At 48.7% G+C, this 24125-nt stretch overlaps 2 protein-coding genes across 4 annotated transcripts in view; both read left to right on the plus strand.

Annotated features, from left to right (window-relative positions):
• The window catches only part of LOC138511142 (zinc finger protein 585A-like), a 185115-nt gene extending 180971 nt beyond the window's left edge, over window positions 1–4144 (plus strand). Inside the window, exon 4 of the mRNA XM_069626634.1 lies at window positions 1555–4144. Within this exon, the coding sequence (XP_069482735.1) occupies window positions 1555–2789 (1235 nt within the window). The 3' untranslated portion in view covers window positions 2790–4144. The remainder of the gene's footprint in view (window positions 1–1554) is intronic.
• Window positions 4145–11145: 7001 nt separating this feature from the next.
• The window catches only part of LOC138511141 (zinc finger protein 268-like), a 123548-nt gene continuing 110568 nt past the window's right edge, over window positions 11146–24125 (plus strand). For 2 of the 3 annotated variants that reach the window (XM_069626631.1, XM_069626633.1), the window contains exon 1: window positions 11146–11341. The gene's annotated coding sequence lies outside the window, so the exon portion shown is untranslated. The remainder of the gene's footprint in view (window positions 11342–24125) is intronic. The other variant, XM_069626632.1, reaches the window with a different exon arrangement.

Genomic DNA, 24125 nt, shown 5'->3' on the forward strand with positions numbered 1-24125 from the left:
GACACCCAGGTCATCACTAAGACGATTGAGTGATTGTTTTCTGGATTTTATTGTTTATACATTTATCTTGTAACCATTCTGTATCCTATGTACAGTGCTTTGAGTTAAGGCGCTCAATAAAATATAAATAAAAAACAAAATACAAATGCATAAAGTGTTTTGTTCACCCAACCTGTGTGATTTGCATTTCCACATGCTCTTGGACACTGCATTTCTTAATTAAAAATAAATCACACTGTTTCTGCTGCATGTCACCTCTCACATTGGACCTCATTACAAGTTTGGTGGTATCTGGTTGGTAAATCCACCAAACTGTATTCTGAAAACCACCACCTGGTACCGCTGGATTACAAGTGCTGCTGGTGGTGGTGTAAGTCCCCATTTATTTTCAGTCCATCGAACTCCGTGGGGTTTTACGGTGTAATTACTGTGGCAGTAATTCCACTGAAATTTGGTGCAAGTTGCCAGATTTACGTGACTCCTCCAAATTTCCACCTACCTTTATAGTTGGGTGGTGCGGAAATCCAGCAGTGTACGCGAATGCCTCTGCATTTTACCCACACTTCCAAACTCATAATGTGACCTAGTTTATTTTATCATTAGAGCACCACTACTCTGATACGTATTTGGGTGCCTGTCCTGAATAGATGGCTCTTTAAAGTCTTATTAGTTATTATGCCTGTAAATAAATAATGCCCTCACTACTAGTTATAACCGTTCTGCCTGTTGGTGATGCCTGCGACCAGAACCTGGTGAAACTAATAATGTGCTTCTCCTTTTATTTCAATAGGTGATTGATGCCCCAAAAAGTGCAACAGTGATTTGTTAAACTCTCTGGACTAATGAAGTGCAAAGCTTCATTGATACGATGCACAATTTCCTAACACCAAAGGATACAAGTCTCGGGTCCAGTTGTCTTCTAAGACTTTTCAGGACTGGGATTGAAAAGCCTATTGAATATATGATGGGTTTCATCCATTCAACACACACGAATAATCCTTTAACACCGCTACAATAAATACCCAGCATTACTACAGACTAACGTTGGCAACAAGGTTTGATGTGCAGTAAGACAAGCTTTTTTGTTTTGCGTTTTATTCCTGAGAGAACAGTTGTCAGTGCCATTTTATATAGGTTCTAACTGCAAGGCTATTTTAAGGGGTTTGTAAATATGAATGGACAACCGTATCCTTGAACTGAATATTGTTAAAGTTTCTTTCCAAAGAATAATCTTGCTTGTCACTAGAAATTACCCACACATGAAAAAGCTCAGCTATGCTCTGAGTTTGGGAAAAGGTTCAGAGGAAAGAGGCCTCTTATTAAGATCCTGACAAAATAAACTGGTGTGCAAGATGCTATCTGTATATTATCCACGTGAGAACATAGGTGAAAATCCTTATCAGTGCACTGAATTTGGGAATAACTTCTTTTTGTATGATACACGTATCTTCCACCAGAGGATGCATTCAGGTGAGACACGCCATGAATGCACTGAATGTGGGAGAGGGTTTCCTACAAAGGGAGAGCTTGCTATCCACCAGAGAACACATGCAGGTGAGAAACCACATGTGTGCACTGAATGTGGGAAAGGGTTTGCTCATACGGGACATCTTACTATCCACCAGAGAACACATACAGGTGAGAAACCTCATGAGTGCACTGAATGTGGGAAAGGGTTTGCTCAGAAGGGACATCTTACTATCCACCAGAGAATACATGCAGGTGTGAAACCCCACGTGTGCACTGAATGTGGGAAAGGTTTTGCTCAGAAGGGACATCTTACACACCACCAGAGAACACATACAGGTGAGAAACCGTATGTGTGCACAGAATGTGGGATAGGGTTTGCTACAAAGGGAGGGCTTACTATCCACCAGAGAACACATACAGGTGAGAAACCGTATGAGTGCACAGAATGTGGGATAGGGTTTGCTACAAAGGGAGAGCTTACTATCCACCAGAGAATACATACAGGTGAGAAACCCTATGTGTGCAGTGAATGCAGGAAGGCTTTTGTTGAGAAGGGACATCTTATTCGCCACCAGAGAACACATACAGGTGAGAAACCACATGAGTGCACTGAATGTGGGAAAGGGTTTGCTACAAAGGGAGGGCTTACTATCCACCATAGAACACATACAGGTGTGAAACCCTATGTGTGCAGTGAATGCAGGAAAGCGTTTGTTCAGAAGGGACATCTTATTTGCCACCAGACTACACATACAGGTGAGAAACTGAATGAGTGCAGTGAATGTGGGAAAGGGTTTGTAGAGAAGGGAAATCTTATTCGCCACCAGCGAACTCATACAGGTGAGAAACCACATAAGTGCACTGAATGTGGGAAAGGGTTTGCTACAAAGGGAGGGCTTACTATCCACCAGAGAACACACACAGGTGAGAAACCTCATGTGTGCCCTGAATGTGGGAAAGGGTTTGTTCAGAAGGAGCATCTTATTTGCCACCAGAGAACACATACAGGTGAGAAACCGAATGAGTGCCCTGAATGTGGGAATGGGTTTGTAGAGAAGAGACATCTTATTCGCCACCAGAGAACACATACAGGTGGGAAACCCCATGAGTGCACGGAATGTGGGAAAGGGTTTGTTGAGAAGGGATGTCTTATTCGCCACCAGGGAGTGCTTAGTATCCACCAGAGAACACATGCAGGTGAGAAACCCCATGAGTGCACTGAATGTGGGAAAGGGTTTATTCATAAGGGGAATCTTATTGCCCGCCAGAGAATACATACAGGTGAGAAACCTTATGAGTGCTCTGAATGTGGGAATTGATATGCTAGGAAGGGTCAGCTCGCTCTCCACCAGCGAGGGCACGCATGTGAGAGACCTGATCAGTGAGAACAATAACCGAAATAGGCACCAGCCAAAACCTGTACATGAGGGTCCATTTCAGGGTAGTTCATGTGGGAAATGCTTCAGGATGTTCGTATCTGCCATGAGAGAGGATATGCATGTGAGGTCCATTTCAGGGTAGTGAATGTGGGAAATACTTCAGGATTTTCTTATCTGTCATGAGGGAGGACATGCATGTGAGGGTCCATTTCAGGGTAGTGAATCTGGGAAATACTTCAAGGTGTTCTTATCTGTCATGAGAGAGGACATGCATGTGAGGGTCCATCTCATGGTAGTGAATATGGGAAATACTTCGGGATGTTTGTATCTGTCTTCAGAGAGGACATGCATGTGAGGGTCTATTTCAGGGTAGGGAATGTGGGAAATACTTCAGGGTGTTCTTATCTGTCATGAGAGAGGACATGCATGTGAGGGTCCATTTCAGGGTAGGGAATGTGGGAGATACTTCAGGGTGTTCTTATCTGTCATGAGAGAGGACATGCATGTGAGGGTCCATTTCAGGGTCGTGCATGTGGGAAATACTCCAGGATGTTCTTATCTGCCATGAGAGAGGACATGCATGTGTGTGTCCATTTCAGGGTAGTGAATGTGGTAAATACTTCAGGATGTTCTTATCTGCATGAGAGAAGACATGCATGTGAGGGTACATTTCAGGGTAGTCAATGTGGGAAATACTTCAGGATATTATCTGCCATGAGAGAGGACATGCATGTGAGGGTCCATTTCAGGGTAGTGAATGTGGGAAATATTGCAGGATGTTCTTATCTGCCATGAGAGAAGACATGTATGTGAGGGTCCATTTCAGGGTAGTGAATGTGGGAAATACTTCAGGATGTTCCTATCTGTGAGCCTTGAGGCAATATAACTCTTGCAAATTTGCAAATTATTATTAAAATATTTCTGCCTAAAATGTACGGATTGTAGACTTACTGATGCAGCTGTTCTCTCTGAATTTCAGAAGGGATAGTGGACAAAAATGATTACTAAATGAAATTTGATTCTGGATAAGCAGACTTGTGGAATTTAAATTGTACTGAAGTTAATAAACTGAATGAAATGCTGATTATAAGTGTATTGAGGTTTAGCCAACATGTCCTTTAGTTTTCAAATAAAAAATACATTTTTAGTAGCCATTTGTTTTTTTAAACCTTTCTTTTTTCTGGCTTCACTTTTGTGTAATCTGCTCCCTGGATCATAGGCAATTTGTTTTAATTGCTGTTGTAACTGCCTCCATTTCAGTTCTATGGTCGAATAAATGTGATTGCCTTTTTAAACTTTCTTATTGTCATGTTTGTATTTCTCTCAATTTTCCTTGAGGTTGCAGGATTCTGATCACATGAGTCATGATATGATATTTTATTTGTATTGTGCTCATACACAAGAGTTTCAGAGCGCGACAAGGCATAGGAGGGGAACAGGGGAGAACAAAACAACGATATTACTAGACCGAGTAACATTGAGAACGTGCAAATGCATGGGAAAGGGGAAAAGTGCGTGGGAGGGGGAGAGTGGAAAGTGCGGAGCAGAGGAGAAACATATAAATTATAATAAATAAAATAGATAATGGAGCAATAAACAGGGGTAGTGCAGCCAGCAAATGGCAAGTGCTGTGTTTACGGCAGCAGAAGTGGGTAACTCTGATAAGTGCATAAAAAGAAGAAAAAGGGGAATTGGGGAACTGTATGGGTACAGATACAGTCCCCAGTGCAAGGGGTGGCCGGGAGGCTGTGGAGAAGGGTGGCAGGGTGAGCAGGTACCTGGGCCCAGGGGACAGGGTGGCCTGGGGCACAGTGCCAAGAGAGAGCAGATCAGCAAGGGAGAGGGGGAGCAAAGGCAGATACAAAGAGGATGGTCTTTAGGTGCTTCCGAAACCAGAGATGCTTCTCCTCAAGTTTTAGAGTGGCAGGGAGGCTGTTCTAGAGGAAGGCCACAGCCGAAGACAGAGGTCTACACCCAGCTTGTTTCTTTGAAAAACGATTGACCGTGGGGGAGGTAGAGGTAGAGGAGTGAAGAGCTCGAGAGGGGAGGTATTTGCGGAGGGAATTTTGGACCCAGGCCCCATAAAGCCTTGTGGACAATGCAGAGGGTTTTAAATTTAATCCTTGCATCCACTGGGAGCCAATGGAGAGATTTCAGAGCTGGAGAGATACGATCCCAGGGCTTGAGGCCAAGGACAAATCTAGCAGTCCTGTTCTGGATTAGTTGCAGAGGACGAAGAGTAGAGGCAGGTAGATTTAGAAAGAGGCTGTTAACAATAGTCCAACCTAGAGAGAACCAGAGCTTGGGAGACAGTGAGCTTCTGGGGGAAGGAGACGAAAGGAAGAGTACCTCTGAGGAGGTGCAGTAGGAAGTTTGACTTTTTAGAGACCTCAGAGAAGGAAAGTGTGGAGTCAAAGATGACCCTGAGGTTCTTAGCCTCACAGGTGGGGATAGGAGGCGGGCCAGAGAGAGATGGGAAAGGATGGAGAAGGTGTGCCAATGAGGAGGATCTCTGTCTTGCTGGCATTCAAATATCTTTGGCGGCCCACCAATCTTGAATGGCAGTTAGGCAATCAGAGATGAGAGAAGGAGAGGAGGTGGCAGAGGGCAACCTGAAAATGAGTTGAGTGTCAGCTTTTTACTAGAAATGTGAGCATAGAATGGCAATGCAGTGGGCGAGAGTTGCCAGGTATTGGTTGAAAAGCCAGGGCGAGAGGTTAGACTCCTGGGGAACACCACAGGTAGAGAGGAAGATAGACGATAGGAAGGAACCCAGTTGCACCTGGCGGGTTGATCAGAGAGGAAAGAGGTGAGCCAGGCCAGAGCCTGATCAGTGATACCCAGATTCTCACAGAGACAGTTGAGCAAGATGGTATGGTTGACCGTGTCGAAGGCAGAAGTGAGATCGAGTAGGATGAGGACAATGGGAATGTTAGAGTCAAGGTTGGAGAGCAGATCTTCACGGATGTTCAGGAGAGCAGTTTCTGTGCTTCTGGCTGCTCTGAAACCAGACTGGTGGTCATGGAGACAGCCAACAGAATCAGAATGAAGGTTAAGCTGAGAAATGGCCAGCTTTTCCAGGAGTTTGCCCAGAAAGGGAGTAATGGAGATAAGGCGATAGTTAGCCAGACAGGAAGGATCAGCTGTGGGTTTCTTGAGTAGAGGATGCACAAGGGAGTGTTTCAGAGATGGGGGGGGGGGATCCTGAGGCAAAGCAATGGTTGCAGAAATCAGCAAGGGCCAGAGCGAGAGTGTCAATGTGGTCCTTGATGGTTTTAGAGGAACAGGAATTAACCTGTTTTGACGAGGCTTTCATAGTTCGGACTTGTCTAGCGACCTCATCAGGGGCGAAAAGAGCAAAGGAAGAGAAGGAGGGAGGGGGGTGGTTAAAGGGGGTTTAGCTGGCACAGACTGGGGGAATAGGAGGGGAGGAGAGGGTGGACAAGATGTCCTGGGTTTTTGAGTTAAGGTGAGAGGCAAGGTCATTCCAGAGAGCTTGGGAGGTTAAGTGGAGGGGTAGAGACTGCAGCAGAGTTAGCAAGCTCCTTGGAGATTTTGAAGAGTTCAGCCAAGTTGTTCGATGCCACAGAGACCCAGGCTTGAATGTGGACTCGTAATGAGGCTCATTGGGTCTCATTAAAAGTTTACTGGTCTGGAAAGAATGGTGCCAGTAAGCCTACCGGCACTGTTGTTTCCATACCGTCAAACTACAAGTCTGCCTGCCGGAGCTGCTGTGCCTGACAGGTCTTACTCTGCTGGGCGCAGCGGCCACGGTAGGCAGACTTGTCACGGGAGCACCGGCACTGTTGTTAACGGTGCCAGTGCTCCCGTGTCCCCATTCCCATAGAGTCCTATAGGACTCTATGGGAATGGGGACTAACGAAATTGCCGGCGCCTGACTTCCCAGCCGCCGGGGTTGTAATCCCCCAGTGTTACCGGGAAGTCTGGTGCCAGTAATTCATTCTGAGTGTGGCAGCAATCTGCTGGTAGCACCGGCAGGGTTACCGCCAGACTCGGAATGTGGCCCATTGTCTGCATAAGGGGTACCAGGGAAGTGACAGGCACCCTGCAGCCACTTCAAGCACACACTCCATAGCACAGGGCGGAGTGCACCACCATCCAGCATGTAAGAAGAAGACATTCCAGCAACCATGCCAGCAACGACGGTCAGATACATTTCCGCAGGCCGAAAGTGACACTGCCCTGTGGCAGTTGGCCCGGGCATTTGACCTTAGGGACTCTGGTAACCTGGGGCCTAGGTGGGTATGATGGATGAAAGACTTCAGGGTGCACATGGGGGCAGTGGACCCCATGTAGGATGAAAGGAAGAACATACTTAGCCTAGCAGTGGGGACCGTCATGAGAGACATCCTCTATGAGCTGGTTGATGAGGAAAAGGCAACTTACCAGGAAATTCGAGAGGCGCTAGACACCTATTTTGCACCACACACCAACGTAGACTATGAGAGACATGTATTTCATACCAGGATGCAGGAAAAAGGGGAATCTATGGACAATGACATCATGCGTCTCCACAACTGCATGAATCATTGCAGCTTTCATCGATACTCCACTGACGAGGCACTACGCTCCCAAGTTATCGTAGGCTGCTAGTCTGTGGAATTCAAAAGAATACTGCTCCAGAAAGAGAGGACCATTGACGAGATCATAGTAATGGCCCACACCGATTCTGCTGTCACACAGCAAGCGGTGGGACTGGGATGAGTGAAGATCTCACCAGACACGAGATCATCAGGTCATCAAGAAGCTAAAACTGACCATATCTGACAAACCCAGCCAGTCAGCAAAGTCATGCTATCGGTGTGGCTATGAATTCCTCCAGATGAGCACAGCATGTGGGGGTGATAACCACGTCAGGGCAGTGAGCAGAAATGCCCCGGCACCCACTGCCTCAGTTACCTCCCTGAGGAGCAGCATACGCAATCCCACTTATCGTCTTGAAGACAGATGATCAAGCCGCGAGTGCAGAAGATATCACCCTGCAGATGGTGAAAGTAGCCGTTAACCAGCCAGGAAATTACTCCGATCCCCTGAGAAGAGAACTGCCTACAGACCCTGAAGAAGCGCCTGCTACGTCGAAATACGCTCACCATCAGGCAGCGACTCCTCATCGCACGACAGGCAGAGAAAGAAAGGATATGTGTGGGCACTTGGCAATGAGACTGCAAAGGAACACAGCCCCATCCTGACACTGCAAGTGCACAACACACCAAAGGACTTTCTCATTGACACAGGGGCTAACGTCAATGTACTGAAGCGAAGAGGCATACAATTGCCTCCCCCACCCACCAAAGCTGAGGCTCTCTCAGGTCGACATTTTCCCCTACGGCTCAAACTCTCACCTGCTGTACAAGAGTACATTCACCACACACTGTGCACACAAATCACACACAGCCCACATACAGCTACATGTCCCCTCCACAGAAGCTAACAGCGGATGCATTTTGAGCTTCAAAACGGCTGTTGTTATGGGTCTCGTCCATATTTTATACAATCTAATGGCCTACAAATATCTGACCCCAGAAGGGGACATCACCATTGCATATCCGAACCTCTTCAAGGGACTTGGCAAAGTACATGGTTGCAAAGTGAGACTGCACATCGACCAGGAAGTCAAGCCAGTTGCCCAGCATTACAGAGGCATCCTGATCAATATTCAAAAACAAGTGAAGGAAGAGCTAAGGCGCCTGCTAGACCTTCATATCATAGAGCTCACAGTGGGACCCATCCTATGGGTCTCCCTGATCGCTCCCATTCCCAAAAAATCGGCAGACAGCTCCATCCGCCTGTGCGTAGACATACGCCACGCCAACATGGCTATCCAGCGTGAACATCATCAAGCCCCGAGAATAACGGATAGGATCCACCTCCTGAATGGGGCGACTGTGTTCTCCAAGCTCGACATCAAAAAGGGCTGCCATCAGCTGGAGCTAGCCCAGGAGTCCAGGTACATCACCAGGACACGGGTGAATTTGGAAAGCAAACTCTCAAGTTCTTTGGCCATATATTTTCAGACGAATGCATGCGGCCGGGCCCAGAAAAGGTCAAAGCACTACAGGGAGTGTCTCGTTCAATGGACGTGTCGGACCTCAGGTCAATCTTGGGTCTCCCAAGTTACTGCTCGCGTTATCTAGAAAACTTTGCAATGGTGAGTGCCCCTCTGAGAGAATTGACCAAGAACAGACAAGACTTCATCTGGACTGAGGAATGCGAAGCTGCTTTCACAAAAATCTGTACCTGCGTCGCCTCAGCCTCGGACATGGCATATTTTAGCTCGGCAACAGACACCAAAGTCACTGTGGATGCTAGCCCAATAGGACTGGGTGCGATACTGCCACAATACGACCCGAGAACCCCACACATTAAGAAGGTTGTGTCATATGCAAGCCACAGTCCATCGACCACTGACTAGAAATGCAGGTGGAAAAAGAAAGCCTAGCGGTCGTTTGGGCCTGTGAACACTTCCATTTATTTCTGTTCGGGAAAGCCTTCAGGGTGGTCACCGACCATTAAGCACTTCTCACCATCTTCGGCAACCTCCAAGCAAGAATGCCTCCAAGGATAGAAAGATGGGACCTCCGTCTTCAAGACTATAAATTCAACATCCATCATAGGCCAGGCAAGGACAAGAACCCAGCCGACTACCTCTCCCGTCATTCCACAGAGCCGCCCGATCTGTGACACTCTATTGCGGATGCATACTTGCAATACGTTATCCATCAGCTAAAACCCTTCCTCATGGCATGGAGACTGGTCATCCCGCGCGGGCCTCATTGATTTCTCATGAATGCAGAAACGGCTGCATGCCGTGTGTGAGTGGGCCTGTGCTGCTATCTCCCCAGCGAACAACATATAGGGCCTCATTACGAGTTCGGCGGTAACCATGCCGCTATTGGCGGCATTGGCTGCCGCCGAAATCGCCTCAGGGTCCTCAGAATGAGGATTTACCGAGCCATTCCGAGTTCGGAGGGCCCGGTAATTCCTCCCTCTGAGGTCCCGGACCCGGTCTTCCCCATTCCCATTTCAGCCCCCATAGGGCTGAATGGGAATGGGAGAGGGTGCAAACAACGGGCCATTACGAGATGGCCCGTTGTTTGCACCCTCTTCCCCTCGTGGGACCCGCTCTGCACGTCTGGAAAAAGCAGACGTACAGAACGGGTCCCGCGAGGGGAACTCGTAATCGGGCGGAACGGGGTTAACGGCTCCGGCACCCTTTACGGCGCTGTTAATCCCGTTCCGCCAGGGTCGTAATGAGGCCCATAGTAAGGGAACGATGGTGGCTAAAGAAGAAAAGTAAGGGAACATTGTACCTTTTAGTTCTTGCCCACTTTAATCTCTGAATCCTGGGCAAGTATAGAGGCCTCACCTTGGCATGGCCACATTACATCTCCACGTCTAATGCTCCCATTCACGAGTTGCATGGGCCACCCAGAGTACTGCCCCACAGAAGAATGTGCAAAATTATTTGCTATGCCCTGTTGATGTGCAGTCCAGTTTCATACATGACAACCCTTCCGATTTAGATGAAAAAGATTGCCATTTTTTTCGTACTCCTGCCTGAAATAATTAAAACCCCAAGGCAATCCTATAGGGAAATTCCTTTCTCTAGCTTTCGGGAGCAGAATCTCCCTCCGAGGTGGTTTAGAATGTTGGCATTTATGCAGTTTACTAACATAAATTGTTTGCGGGATTGCCAAAGATGTGCTTTTAGAAGTCCTAGAAATTCAGACGAGAAATTATAGTACACACATTTTCCTGAATAGAAAATGCAATTTTAAGAAATGTGTTTTGTTCTAGCATATTGGCCCTCATTACAACTATGGCGGTAGCCGTGCGGTAAAACCGGTACTGCTGCCGCCGCAGTAGCATTTTTTCTGACGCCTGTGAATGGGTAATTGCCGGGTCATTACGGACTTGCCGGACCGGTAATTGCCCATTTGCGGGAAAAAGATACTCCCTGTTATATCCGCCCGAGTGTATTTCTGTTCGTGTTCTATGCCCTGATATGAAGTGAATCATCTCTACCCATGAGTCACCGTATTCCCTTACTGCGCATGCGTTATAGAACAGTATCTATTTGTGCGGAGTACTAGTCGGCTTTGATCTTCCGTCCCATCTATGAGATTCTGAGCGGTGGAAGAGTAATGCTGTGGAATAGATCATCACTGCGCATGCTCTAATGATTAGTATCTCCTCTATGCGCATGCTTTAGTGATTAGTGGCTCCTCTCTGCGCATGCTCTGTGGATGCGTGTCTCTGCACTGCGCATGTCTGTTTACTGTCGCCGTAGCCCGTGTTTGCTGCCAGAGCCGGAATCTCCCCAGGACCCCAACAAGGAAAAGACGAGGCCGGAAGATTGCAGTTCCGGGAACGCGGAGCGAGTAGAAGTCCCCCCGCTCCCCAGCACAGCCGGTAGGAGACCCCCGTGCCAATTCCAGCCGGCCATTGGTCCAGGCCGCGAGGTCCAGCTGGTGAGATCCCCCGCTCCGCCGCCCTGTGCAAGCGCCTAGAGCAGCTGCCGCAGGCGCTAGTCCCAGAGTCTCCCTCTAAAGTAAATCCCTAAAGACCCTCATCCTGCCCCCGACCCTCTAACACCCTCACTGGGGGTCAAAGTTTTAAAAGCAGGCAGTGGAAGGAGGTCTCCTCTGCCCGCCCCCACTACAGACCCCCATTCCTGCTCCTTACCCCCACAGCCCCCCAACGCTGTGATTTACCCCAGTGCCAGCAAGACTGGCGAGGACAGTGTAAGAAAATGCCCTCATACAAGCACCATTAGTCTGCCATTGCCCCCCACAAGATGCAGCTGTGTGCTGCCCCCCCCTCTCTTCCAATCGCCCCAGAGTCCCCACTAACATTGGAACTCGCAGCGGGTGTCTGTTGCCGACGCATTCATCCATATGTATCTATATCCCATAGGGTGACGAGATCCCTTACTCTCCTTTCCCCAGCTTGCCCCCTCCCCCACTCCCCTGACCCCAGGAAAGAACATTTGGAAGACAGATTTTTAAGTGCAGAACCTCTTTTGAGCTGAACATGCAGCTAATTCTACTTGGGCAAGGCCAGGGTGTCTCAGATCTGGAGCAATGTGAAAGTGTGTGTGTGTGTGTGTGTCAGCTTGAGGTCAGGCACGTGGCGGGTGCTGTTGGTGGTTTAGGATAGAGTGCTAGTGTCAGAGATTCGATGTGTGCCCATCTAGACTAACATTTTCGTATGTTGTTGCTGTATAATAATGGCAGAGGTGTTGAGGTACGCCAGGGATTTCAGTGTAGATGGCTATGCAAGCTGCTAGAGCAGAATTGCATAGCCATAGCTGCATTCTAGAATGCATGGATGGGTGGCCGTGCCTGCGGCCTGTGTCCACAGACGTGGTGCAAGGTAAACATACCGTAGAATTGGATGAAGTTTATCTTCTATGTCGTTTTTTTTGGTCCAACGCGAATGGCTGGTCTCGCCAGTTGTGGTCTTCCTGGATTGAAAGTCTGGGCTGTGGATGAAGGGGACGGGCGGGTCATATTTGATCCTCTGTGGGTGGGGCGAGGGGGTGAAATTTGTCAGTGTGCCGCTGTGAATGCTGCTGGCATCCATGGCAGTATGGGTGGATAGGTGATTATGTTGGGTTTGGCCCAGTGTTTATGTGCGTGTATTGACAGTTTAGAGTGCAAGTGTGTTTTCAAGAAGAGGCAGGAAAGGGCCATGTTTTGAGGACCTTTCTGAAAGCCAAGTGATTGCCAGTGTTGCGGATGTGCAGGGACAGAGGTCCAGATGATCCGCCCAATCTGGTGGAGTTGCAATGTGGGACAACTAGGAGAAATGCTGTGCCAGATCTGACTGTCCCTGATGGGTGGTAGTGTGTGACTGTCTGGGAGGAATTCCAGGCTGGAATAGGGGGCCAGTGGAGGACTCTTAGTGTCGGGCTGTTGTGCTTTCTGTGAGGGAGGCTAATGAGCAGGCGGGCTGCAGCATTTTGCATTCTTTGCAGTTTCCTTGGCTGAAACGTTGGTGCGCCTAGGTAAAGGCAGTTTGCATAGTCAAAGCGGAGAGGATGATGGAGATGATGGCAGAGAAACAGTGAGGATTAGTGAGGTATGGGAAGATATGCCTGAGGATACGTAGCTGGAACAAAGAGGATCTGGATACAGAGTTGATGTGTTGGGAGAGGGATAGATACGTATCCAGTGTGCCCCCAGGGCTTTTTACCCAGGTGGAGGTTGCTGGTGGGGGCGGGGGCTGTCCTAGGGATTGAGGCCAAGGAGTAGGTTGGGGAAGGAGCGCTGTTTCCCACAGACTAGGATTTCAGTTTTCCCAGGATTGAGAATGAGGTGGTGGGTCGTCATCCAGTAGTCAGTATCCAAGAGGCATGATGACCGATCTGGACGGTTGGAGCCTGGTGATTTCTGGGGTTTTAAGGATGATCTGGGCATCTGCGTAGTTGTAGCAGGTAAGATTGTGAGAGCGGATGAGTGTGGGGAGTGGGTTCAGATATATGTTGAAGAGGTGGGGAGATAGGGATGCTCCTTGCAGGACCCCTTTTGGTAGTGGTCATGAAGGAGAGGTCAAACGGTGGAGGAGCATGATTTGTGAGAGATTGGCGGTGAACGAGCAGATCCAAGTGAGGGCACTGTCTTTGATGCTTAAAGAGTGTAGCCTGTTTAGGAGAATGGTGATTTCAATGGTATTGAATGGTGGCAGAGAGGTCAAGCAGCTCAACCCTCTGCGTCCACTGTTCTTTTTAGATCGTCCCTGGTGGACTCAGGGAGGACTCCGTTCCTCTGAGCGGTCTAAAGCACGATTGGGTGGGGTCCAGGATGTTGTTGGCTTCAGTGAAATGGCTGAGCTGCTTTTATGCTGTGCGATCCATGAGTTTGGCCATGAAGCGGGTGTTGGAGATGGTCTCTGGGGGGGACTGGGTCGAGCGTGGGTTTTTTGAGGAGGGGTTTGATGTAGTAGGTTTTTAAGGTTTCCTGGAAGGTTCCCAATGTTATGGAGTAGTTGAGGTTTGAGCGTGCAATACTACCTGCACAGGTTGAGGCTACAGTGTTTTTGAGGAGGGCGGGCAGGCAGGGGTCCTTGGGGGATCCTGACGGGCATCTTTGTGCTAGGAGCGAGAGGAACTCCTGGTGTGGGATTGGAGAGGAAGAGGTGAAGGTTTGTAACAGAAGGTGGGATTGGACGGGTTGCGGGCTGTGGATGGGTAAGGGGTGGGGCATTATTTATAATTTAGAGATGAGGGCGGAGTGTCTGTCAATACGGACGACGTGGAAGTGTTATGATAAGGCATTGCATAGGGATTGGGAGTTGGATGTGGAGGTGGGGAGTAGAGCAGAGCGAGAATTGAATTCAGAAATGAATCTATGCAGCTCCTTGCTTGTGTTGCGAGAGTTTTAGATTCTGTTCCCGTAGAATGCTTTCTTGGTTTTTATGATTTCCAATCTGTATGCCCATTATACTCTTTCTAGGGCAGTTTTGTTCTGGGCAGTTGGGTTGATTCTCTAGGTCCGTTCCAGACAGTGCTTGAGGATTTTTAGCGATTTGCGGTTGGCGGTGTACCACCTGGGTGTGTGACCTGAGGGTTTCCAAGAGCCAGCGGTCGAGGAGTTTGATGGAAGGGTGGCCTTCCTGGAGGGATATCAAGTTGATGTGGCTGTAATAATGAGAAATAATATCCACTATACCCTAACTCAGGCATGGCTTATATTTACGTTTTAACGTGCCACCAGGACAGAAACACAAACACTCAATTCTGGGGTTTTGTAGCAGGGGCATATCTGAAATGTTTACCTGAGGAGCCTACTAGTTCCACTTTGGTGCAGCAGCGGTTGGCACGAGTACCAGTTCAGTTTGCTTCTCAACACATTAGCCTTTGCGCTTCATACGCCTGGCACTCCTCAAATCCACTGTTGCCCCATATCTGAAATGTTGCCACTGAAGTGACTTGGCTGTCTCTGCAGCGCTCAAGGGGGCGCTTGTTACCTGAAACTGCTCAATGCCACTGGAGCGCAGGTGCTGCCCTGATTTATCAGTGTGCCGGTGTGCACTATGTTTTTTGGCATGGACCTTATGAAAGGCACTAAGCAAAACAAGAGAGGTGGTGGCTGGAAGGTTTAGAATGACTCTTAATCGTAACCTCTGGCATAGCTCTGGGCAACCTTCCAGACCATCGTTCTTTAGCCTGCCAAGCCATTACTTTGCAAGCTGAAAAACTATGGTCGATGCCCGTGGTTATGATTTATTCAAAACCTCCCAGCCATCACCTTTTGGTTTTCCTTATGAGATGGAATTACACAAATCATTTTATTCATTAATAAAAATCAAAAACGCCCCAGATGGCAATTCATCAGTTATAATCTGTGCACCCCACAGCTACCTCAGATGGTCGGGAGAGGCAAGGTAAGCGAGTAGCCTAAACATTTGAAATATGCTCCCCCAGCTCCCATACATATTCAGGGATCAGAAAGAGAAGGGAGGCCTATAGCATAAATGAAGCCTCATGGCTGCTTTACATAAAATCAAAGAGCATTTTGGGAAGTTAAGAATGACAACACATATATGTTTTAGACCCAAGTCTGAAAAAGTGATTTACATCTGCAACCCTTCTAAACCACACTGGCTATAAAATTAGCAGCAAACCCAAAGAGTCAAATGTCTGTAAATCATGTCTTGTATATAGGGCCTCATCACAAGGTTAGTGGTATCCTGGTGCTAATTGCGCCAGGATACCAACAATGCAAATGGAGTTACCGCTACCTGGTCCAGCGCTATTAGCGTCAAATCACAAGTAGCGGTAAGCTGGTAAAACCCCATTCCCCATTGGGTCCATTGAACCCAATGGGGTTGGGGTGGCGCTATTAGCACTGGCGCTAGTGGCGTGGAAAATGGGCCAACATGGAGATATATTACATACAGCAAGATGCTGGAGGTAAAACTCCCATTTTCAGCCCGACTCATGATTGGGGGAACCCTTCAATACGACGGTAATGGCATTACCGCCGCCTTTAAGGGCTACTGCCCAACTCGTGAGGCCCAAAAAGCTGGAGGTAAAAATTCAATTTTCCACCCTAATCGTTATTGGGCCAACCCTTATATGCAGCAGTAATAGCGTTGCCGCCGCATTTAAGGGTTACCGCCCAACTTTTGATGAGGCCCATAGTCTTTTGGCAATGATGCTTTTTGGCTTTTGTGAGGAATTGAGAGAATTCGTCCATTCTCTCCAAGGGGGAGCACCCTGCCCCGGTCAGGCTTGAGAGGTGAGCCCACTCCGCAATACCCTCCCTAGGGGTCAAAGCAAGTGGGACCTCACCGGGAGAGACTCCCTCTTAGAGGGACTCCATAAAGCTGGGCACACTGTGGCCTACATGGAATGCTCTAAAATATCAGCCTTTTAAATATCGAAACAAGGGCAAAGAAAAAGTTAATAGATGTCATTATCACTAAGAAAGAGAACATGTCACTTTAAATGGAAGTATCCAATCCACTAGGCCGAGTACGTTGAATAGCTAGTACCCGACGAGCAACAAATAGACAGAGAGAGAGGAACGCATAAAAAGGATGGCCACAAGCTGTGTGACACCTGGAGGAGGTGGAATAGGCGTGAGTCGTGATGTCTGTGAGATTAACGCCTGCAATGTACTGAACAGGGAGACGTCGCATCCCCATCGCGAGAAGCTGAATGGGAGGAGCTCTGAAGGGGGCAGCGGCGCTTCACCAGCCGACCCACATACTACCGCTGATATCATCGCAAGCACAAAGCAACAAGGTGTGCAGTCACTCAGCAGAATACCGGGATGCTGCAAGGAGAAGAAAAAACCTGAGGATGCTATCTCTGAGGAGCAGAATTGCATCAGCCAGAGACAACAGAGGCCCAGGGGGACGCCGCAGCTGGAAAAGAGGCATACAACATAATGTCAAAAGCGGGCAGAGGGCGGTGAGGCTAGCGTTAAGGGCTGAAAAGGCAAACGTAACACAAAGGGGGAAAAGAGCCAGTTAGAAGTGAAGCTGAGCAAGTCATAAACCCATGCAAGGCTTTGAGACCGAATACTGTGCAAAGGGGTGAAGAAGCAGAGAGAAGCCAAACGGAGGAAGCCACTAGTCCATACTGGGCTGAGTACCCAAATATCCCAGAAGATGGTGTGAGAAACAGAAAGGCCAAATCATGGCGCAACCGGCCTGTAGTCCACGGCGGACTGAAATTAGGAATACCCAAGAATGGGGTGAGGGAAGCAACTATCGTACTGGGGCTAAGGAGCCCACCACCCACCTGGGGCTGGCAATATAGGTTTCCATTTACACAATTGTTTGAGCTACCACACTGCTAGTGCAGCATAAATAATTTTAAAAAGCCATTGGCAGGCTTCTTTCTTCTCATTCACCATGGGTTCTGGCTAAGAGAGGGTGGTGCTCTGCAGTGCTCGGTAACACAGGCCTTGTTGCTAAAAATTCTGCCCTTCTTTTTTGTCCTGAAAGCATAGAGTGGAGAACGCCAGGATGTTACACAGGGACTCCTACAGGCCAAGGTGACCCATGCATTCCCATCCAGTGCTCCTCCTACAGGCCGAGGTGACCCATGCATGCTCATCCAGTGCTCCTCCTACAGGCCGGGGTGACCCATGCATGCTCATCCAGTGCTCCTCCTACAGGCCGGGGTGACCCATGCATGCTCATCCAGTGCTCCTCCTACAGGCTGAGGTGACTCATGCATGCTCATCTAGTGCTCCTCCTACAGGCCGAGGTGACCCATGCATGCTCATCCAGTGCTCCTCCTGCAGGCCGAGATGACCCATGCATGCTCATCCCGTGCTCCTCCTGCAGGCCGGGGTGACCCATGCATGCTCATCCAGTGCTCCTCCTGCAGGCTGAAGAGACCCATGCATGTTCATCCAGTGCTCCTCCTACAGGCTGGGGTGTCCCATGCATGCTCATCCAGTGCTCCTCCTACAGGCCGGGGTGACCCATGCATGCTCATCCAGTGCTCCTCCTGCAGGCTGAGGAGACCCATGCATGTTCATCCAGTGCTCCTCCTACGGGCTGGGGTGTCCCATGCATGCTCATCCAGTGCTCCTCCTACAGGCCGGGGTGACCCATGCATGCTCATCCAGTGCTCCTCCTACAGGCCGGGGTGACCCATGCATGCTCATCCAGTGCTCCTCCTACAGGCCGAGGTGATCCATGCATGCTCCTCCAGTGCTCCTCCTACAGGCCAGGGTGACCCATGCATGCTCATCCAGTGCTCGACCTAGAGGCCGAGGTGTCCCATGCATGCTCATCCAGTGCTGCTCCTACAGGCTGAGGAGACCCATGCATGCTCATCCAGTGCTCCTCCTACAGGCCGAGGTCACCCATGCATGCTCATCCAGTGCTCCTCCTACAGGATGAGGGGACCCATGCATGCTCATCTAGTGCTCCTCCTACAGGCTGAGGTGACCCATGCATGCTCATCCAGTGCTCCTCCTACAGGCCGGGGTGACCCATGCATGCTCATCCAGTGCTCCTCCTACAGGCCGAGGTGTGCCATGCATGATCATCCAGTGCTGCTCCTACAGGCCGAGATGACCCATGCATGCTCATCCAGTGCTCCTCCTACAGGCCGGGGTGGCCCATGCATGCTCATCCAGTGCTCATTATTAGTTTGGGCTAGTCTGCGCCACCTGTTAGCCGAATCTATTGCTTTAGAGTATAGATATGGAGAAAGGGCAAATGAGGAGGGACACAGAACTTGAAGGTGGTGTTTGCTCACTATTGACTGGCCATGGACATGCCAATCCGTGTAAGCAGTCCCAACCAGTTCATAACACCCCTCTCCCCCGCCATGTCCAAAACCCCACCTTGTGGGTGTTAGGCAGAAACCTGTGCAGTTCCCTCTGGGACCACTGCAAAAGATTTAAGACTACAGGTGTTGGCAGTAAACCCACTTGGTAGCAGTCTGCACCACACAGATTCACTGTGGTAGCTGTGGCTGAGCAGTCAGACTTCCCTCAAGAAGAGTTAGACAGTATACAGAGGATACACAATAGATACAGAGGCACAGTAGCACAAGCAAACACTGACCAGAGCTAGGTGTAAAAGTATAAACTTATTTATTAAAGGCACACTCATAAATTACACTAGCACAGAAAAAGGTAAGAAAGTCAAAACACAGTTACTATTACTCATATGTACATCCCTAGTTTACTTGTTGGACAATTCTAAGTTAACACCACTTATTTCCAACCAGAGGTGAGCGCTTAACGTTAGATGGTACTCCAATCAAGTTATTAAAAAAGGGAGGGAAAAGGCAGAAATAAAGCGAGCAGTAAGGTAAAACACTTTTCACATAAGGTTAGAAAAGGCAGACAATTGTGGAACAAGGAGAATTAGTTCGGGGCCCGCTTTAGAGGGAGCCAGGCGAAAATATGCCCAAGATCACACAGTGTCACAAGTCTTTGCAGGTGAGTAGAAAAGGTTTTACTACGTTTCCGAAAAGTTTAGTTAGGGTGTCCCAGGCCTACCCAGGTTCGAGAGCCGAGGGCTAAATCTACCCTGTACAATCGGTGGCAAGGGAGGCCGGGCGGAACACAGTGGGCCTCATTCCGAGTATGGCGTTAAGGGATAGCGGCCACCGCTAACGAGAGCGGTGGCGGTAATCCCTTACCGCCATACTCCGAGTTCCCTTAGCGCCATGGTGCTTTTAACACCTGCTTTTAGCAGGCGTTAAATACCATGGCGCTAAGGGACCTTGATGTTAATTACGCCACCGTAATTTACGGTGGCGTAATTGACGCCTTCCCCACTCCCATTATGCCCTATGGGGCGAGAATGGGAATGGGGAAGGGTAAATGGGGATTGGGGAATTACCGCCCCGCCAACCTTGGAATGGGGCGGTAATTCCGCCAACCACCAAGGCGCTGCCGGTCCGGGTACGGCGTCAACCAAGGCGTTAATAGCGCCATTGGTTAGCGCCGTACTCGGAATGAGGCCCAGTACCTTAAAAAGTGGAAAGGTTTTCTAACAACCTTTCTATTAGCTCCATTTTCTTTCCTTTAGTCATGAGATTCTTATGCTTACAGAGAAGTCTTAGACAATCAGCAGTTTTTGTAGCAAGGGACTCTTGACTATAACTTTCCATAGTAGACAGGTTAAAAATGACTTTTTCTTTCTTGTGCTTAAGCTTTGTGGTTAGTTGCACTAAGGTATCTCAAAAGTACTCTAAAGTGTATACTCAATACAAATCCCACCGCTGTACACCAGTGTTAGGCAGAAACCTGTGCAGTTCCCTCTGGGACCACTGCAAAAGATTTAAGACTACAGGTGTTGGCAGTAAACTCACTTGGTAGCAGTCTGCACCACACAGATTCACTGTGGTAGCTGTGGCTGAGCAGTCAGACTTCCCTCAAGAAGAGTTAGACAGTATACAGAGGATACACAATAGATACAGAGGCACAGTAGCACAAGCAAACACTGACCAGAGCTAGGTGTAAAAGTATAAACTTATTTATTAAAGGCACACTCATAAATTACACTAGCACAGAAAAAGGTAAGAAAGTCAAAACACAGTTACTATTACTCATATGTACATCCCTAGTTTACTTGTTGGACAATTCTAAGTTAACACCACTTATTTCCAACCAGAGGTGAGCGCTTAACGTTAGATGGTACTCCAATCAAGTTATTAAAAAAGGGAGGGAAAAGGCAGAAATAAAGCGAGCAGTAAGGTAAAACACTTTTCACATAAGGTTAGAAAAGGCAGTCAATTGTGGAACAAGGAGAATTAGTTCGGGGCCCGCTTTAGAGGGAGCCAGGCGAAAATATGCCCAAGATCACACAATGTCACAAGTCTTTGCAGTTGAGTAGAAAAGGTTTTACTACGTTCAGAAAAGTTTAGTTAGGGTGTCCCAGGCCTATCCAGGTTCGAGAGCCGAGGGCTAAATCTACCCCGTACAATCGGTGGCAAGGGAGGCCGGGCGGAACACAGTACCTTGTGGAAAGGATCCTCCAGCGGTGGTAGTCGTTCCTGGTAGTGGGTGCAAGTCGCGGCGTCGTCCAGAGGAAGAGGTGATCTCGACGTGGAGGAAAGCTGAAGGTCGTTGCACTACCAGGGATGAGGCCAGCCGTGGAGTTTTCCGCACACAAAGGATTTTATCCCTCTTTCGCGGTTGAGGTAAAAAGTGGTATCCCGGTTGCCGGGGTGCTTGGCACAGGCAAGGCGGCCACGAGATGCTTCGGGACGGCGAAAAGAAGGCAGCAACTGGTTGTCCCCACCAGTTAAGGGAAGAAGACTCTCTGGCGGGAGATCTCCTCTGTCGTCGGGAAAAGTGGTGAGACGGTTCCGCAGGGCTCCACCGGTGGTGTCGTCTTGGCAGGTCGGCTCGGCTTCTCCCTCTTCGGCTTCTTAGGTCCTGTGGCGACTTCTGAAGAACCAGTCCCAAAAACCCTGCTTTTATGCAGCAAACCCCCATTCATACAGCCTAGCTGTCACTCAAACATGCTAAGTGGTGAGCGGGGTGGCTCACCACTTGGGCCAATCACACTAGAGTGCGACATGAGTTGGCAAGGCAACTCAGTCCAGGGTGCCTAAACCCCCTCCCACACCCCCTGTGGTACCCAGACAGGATGGCACCACTGTGGAGGGCTTCTGTGCAGAAGCCCGCCAAAAGTGGAACAAAGGCTCGACTCAGGTTCAGGGTTACTGAAGTGAACCTAGACGCCATTTTGGCGGTGAGTTCTGGCAAAAAATCCCAACCGGTGAATTTATATTAAATAAATAAACCAGCGGTATCTTTAACATTGCACCAAAAAGTGGTGCATAAAAACCAATGGGAAATCCCATTGGGAAATATTCCGGAGGAATATTTCCGTGGTATCCACTGCCACCAGCCAGAACTCGGCGAGGGGGGGACGGGACAGTACCCCCCTCGACAACAGACCCAGGGGCAATCTAATTGCCCCTACCAGTACTTCCACAATAAGATGGTTTGTACTGGTTAAGTTCCTAAATTAAGACTAGTAAAGTCAATGGTGACTTTACAGACCCAGGGAGACAGTAGTCAGTCCCAGGGTGTGGAGTCTATGTTTGGGGGTCTCTATGACACCCCTGTGTTACTGCACTGAGGGTGCTGTGTAACACACATTCAAAAACCAATGATAGCCTATGGGGAAAAAATACCCCAGAGCCCATAAGCACATATCAAGTCACAGAAACACTCTCAAATCATGTCCAAGAGTGAGGGTAAAAGAGTCTCACTCTTGGCAGGAGAAAAAAATAAACCCCAAAAATCCAGCAAAGCTGCTGGGGGACTCATTAGGTTAGGAAATTCAGCCTAAACAGAGAATTCTCCCTAACACTCGCCCCCCCCCAGACTAAGGGACAGGAGGATTTAATCCACTCCTGGATGAACCTCATACCTCTAGTCGATGACATACATCCTAGAGAGTCCATCAGCATTTTGATGGTGACACCCTGACCTGTGCTCAATGGTGAAATCAAACCCTTGGAGGCAGATTGACCATCTCAATAGTTTTGGATTTTCCCCTTTCATTTGCATTAACCATCTCAAGGGTTGGTGGTCAGTCTGAATGACAAAAGTAGAACCATACAAGTATGGCCTAAACTTCTTCAGTGCCCACACAATAGCAAAGCATTCTCTTTCGATTGTTGCCCACCTTGTTTCAGGATCGTTCAGTTTTCTACTGATGAAGCAAATGGGGTGTTCCCTACCCTTCTCATCCAGTTGGCTAAGAACTGCACCTATACCTACATTGGAAGCATCAGTTTGTACAATGAAAGTTTGGTGGTAGTCAGGAGCTCTGAGTACTGGAGCTTGGCAAAGAGCTTTCTTCAGATTTTCAAAGGCCTGATTGCATTCCTCATTCCATTTGACCTTCTTAGGGAATTTTGGAGAGGAGATCACATTCAGAGGAGAAGCTATGGTCCCATAGTTCTCAATGAAATTCCTGTAGTACCCAGTGAGGCCTAAGAAGGCTCTCACCTGGGTCTGAGTAGTAGGTGTTGTCCAATTTTGCACAGCTTCAATCTTGCTGAGCAAAGGCCTTATTTCTCCACTTCCTACCTCATGTCCAAGGTAGACCACTTTACTCTGACCAATTTGGCACTTGCTTGCCTTTATGGTCAGATTGGCCTGCTCAAGAGCCTGCAAAACATATCCTAAGTGGGTCACATGTTCCTCCCAGGAGTGGCTGAAGACTGCAATGTCATCCAAGTATGCCATGCAGAAGTCCTCCATCCCAGCTAGAACTTGGTTCACCATCCTTTGGAATGTTACAGGTGCATTTTTCAGTCCAAAAGGCATAACCTTAAATTGGTATAGGCCAACTGGGGTAGAAAATGCAGTTTTCTCCTTGGCATGGTCTGTCATGGCTATTTGCCAATAGCCTGACGTAAGGTCCAGTGTGCTGAGGTACTTGGCTGCACCAAGTTTATCCACCAACTCATCTGTCCTTGGCAAAGGGTGGGCATCAGTCTTTGTGACTGCATTAAGAGCTCTATAGTCCACACAGAATCTCAACTCTTTGGATCCTGCCTTTGGTACTAACACCACTGGGCTAGACCATGGACTAGTAGAGGGCTCTATTACCCCGAGATCAAGCATCTTCTTGACCTCACCTTTGATGTGGGTTCTGACATGTTCTGACATTCTGTATCCTCTGCTTTTGACTGGCAGACAGTCACCAGTGAGTATTTCATGCTGTCCCCAAGGGGTCGAGCCTGGTGAAAGTGAGAACAGGGGGGCAAACTGATTTAACATAGCTTTGCACTCCTCCTGTTGCTCAGGGGTCAGATCTGAAGAGAGATTAACTCCTTCAACCTTTTCGTCCAAAGGTAAGCCTCTCAGGAGGTAAGGTAGAGCTTCACTCTCCTCCTCCTCTTCTGATGAAGCTAGAAGCAATGCTCCTACTTCTGGTCTAGAGACATAGGCTTTGAGGCGGTTGGTGTGGAAGACTCTGGGAGCTTCCCTGGGTTTGCCCAGATCCACCAGATAGTTGACCTCTCCAAGTTTTCCCACAACCTTGAAGGGTCTCATCCATTTGTCTTGCAAGGCCCTCTGCCTTGTTGGGAGCATAACTAGAACTAGCTGGTCTTGAGTAAACTCAACCATGTTAGCCTTCTGATCATGCCAATGTTTGATCAGAGCTTGGCCAGCTTTCAAGTTGTCACTTGCTTCTGCCATCATGTGTGACATTCTCCTTCGGAGACCTATCACATAGTCAGTTACTCTGGCTTGGGGGAAGGAGCACTCTCCAACCCCTCCTTAATCAGGGCCAAGG

Source organism: Ambystoma mexicanum, chromosome 6p (genome assembly GCF_040938575.1).
Source record: "Ambystoma mexicanum isolate Mex_15411 chromosome 6p, UKY_AmexF1_1, whole genome shotgun sequence".
Lineage (NCBI taxonomy): Eukaryota > Metazoa > Chordata > Amphibia > Caudata > Ambystomatidae > Ambystoma > Ambystoma mexicanum.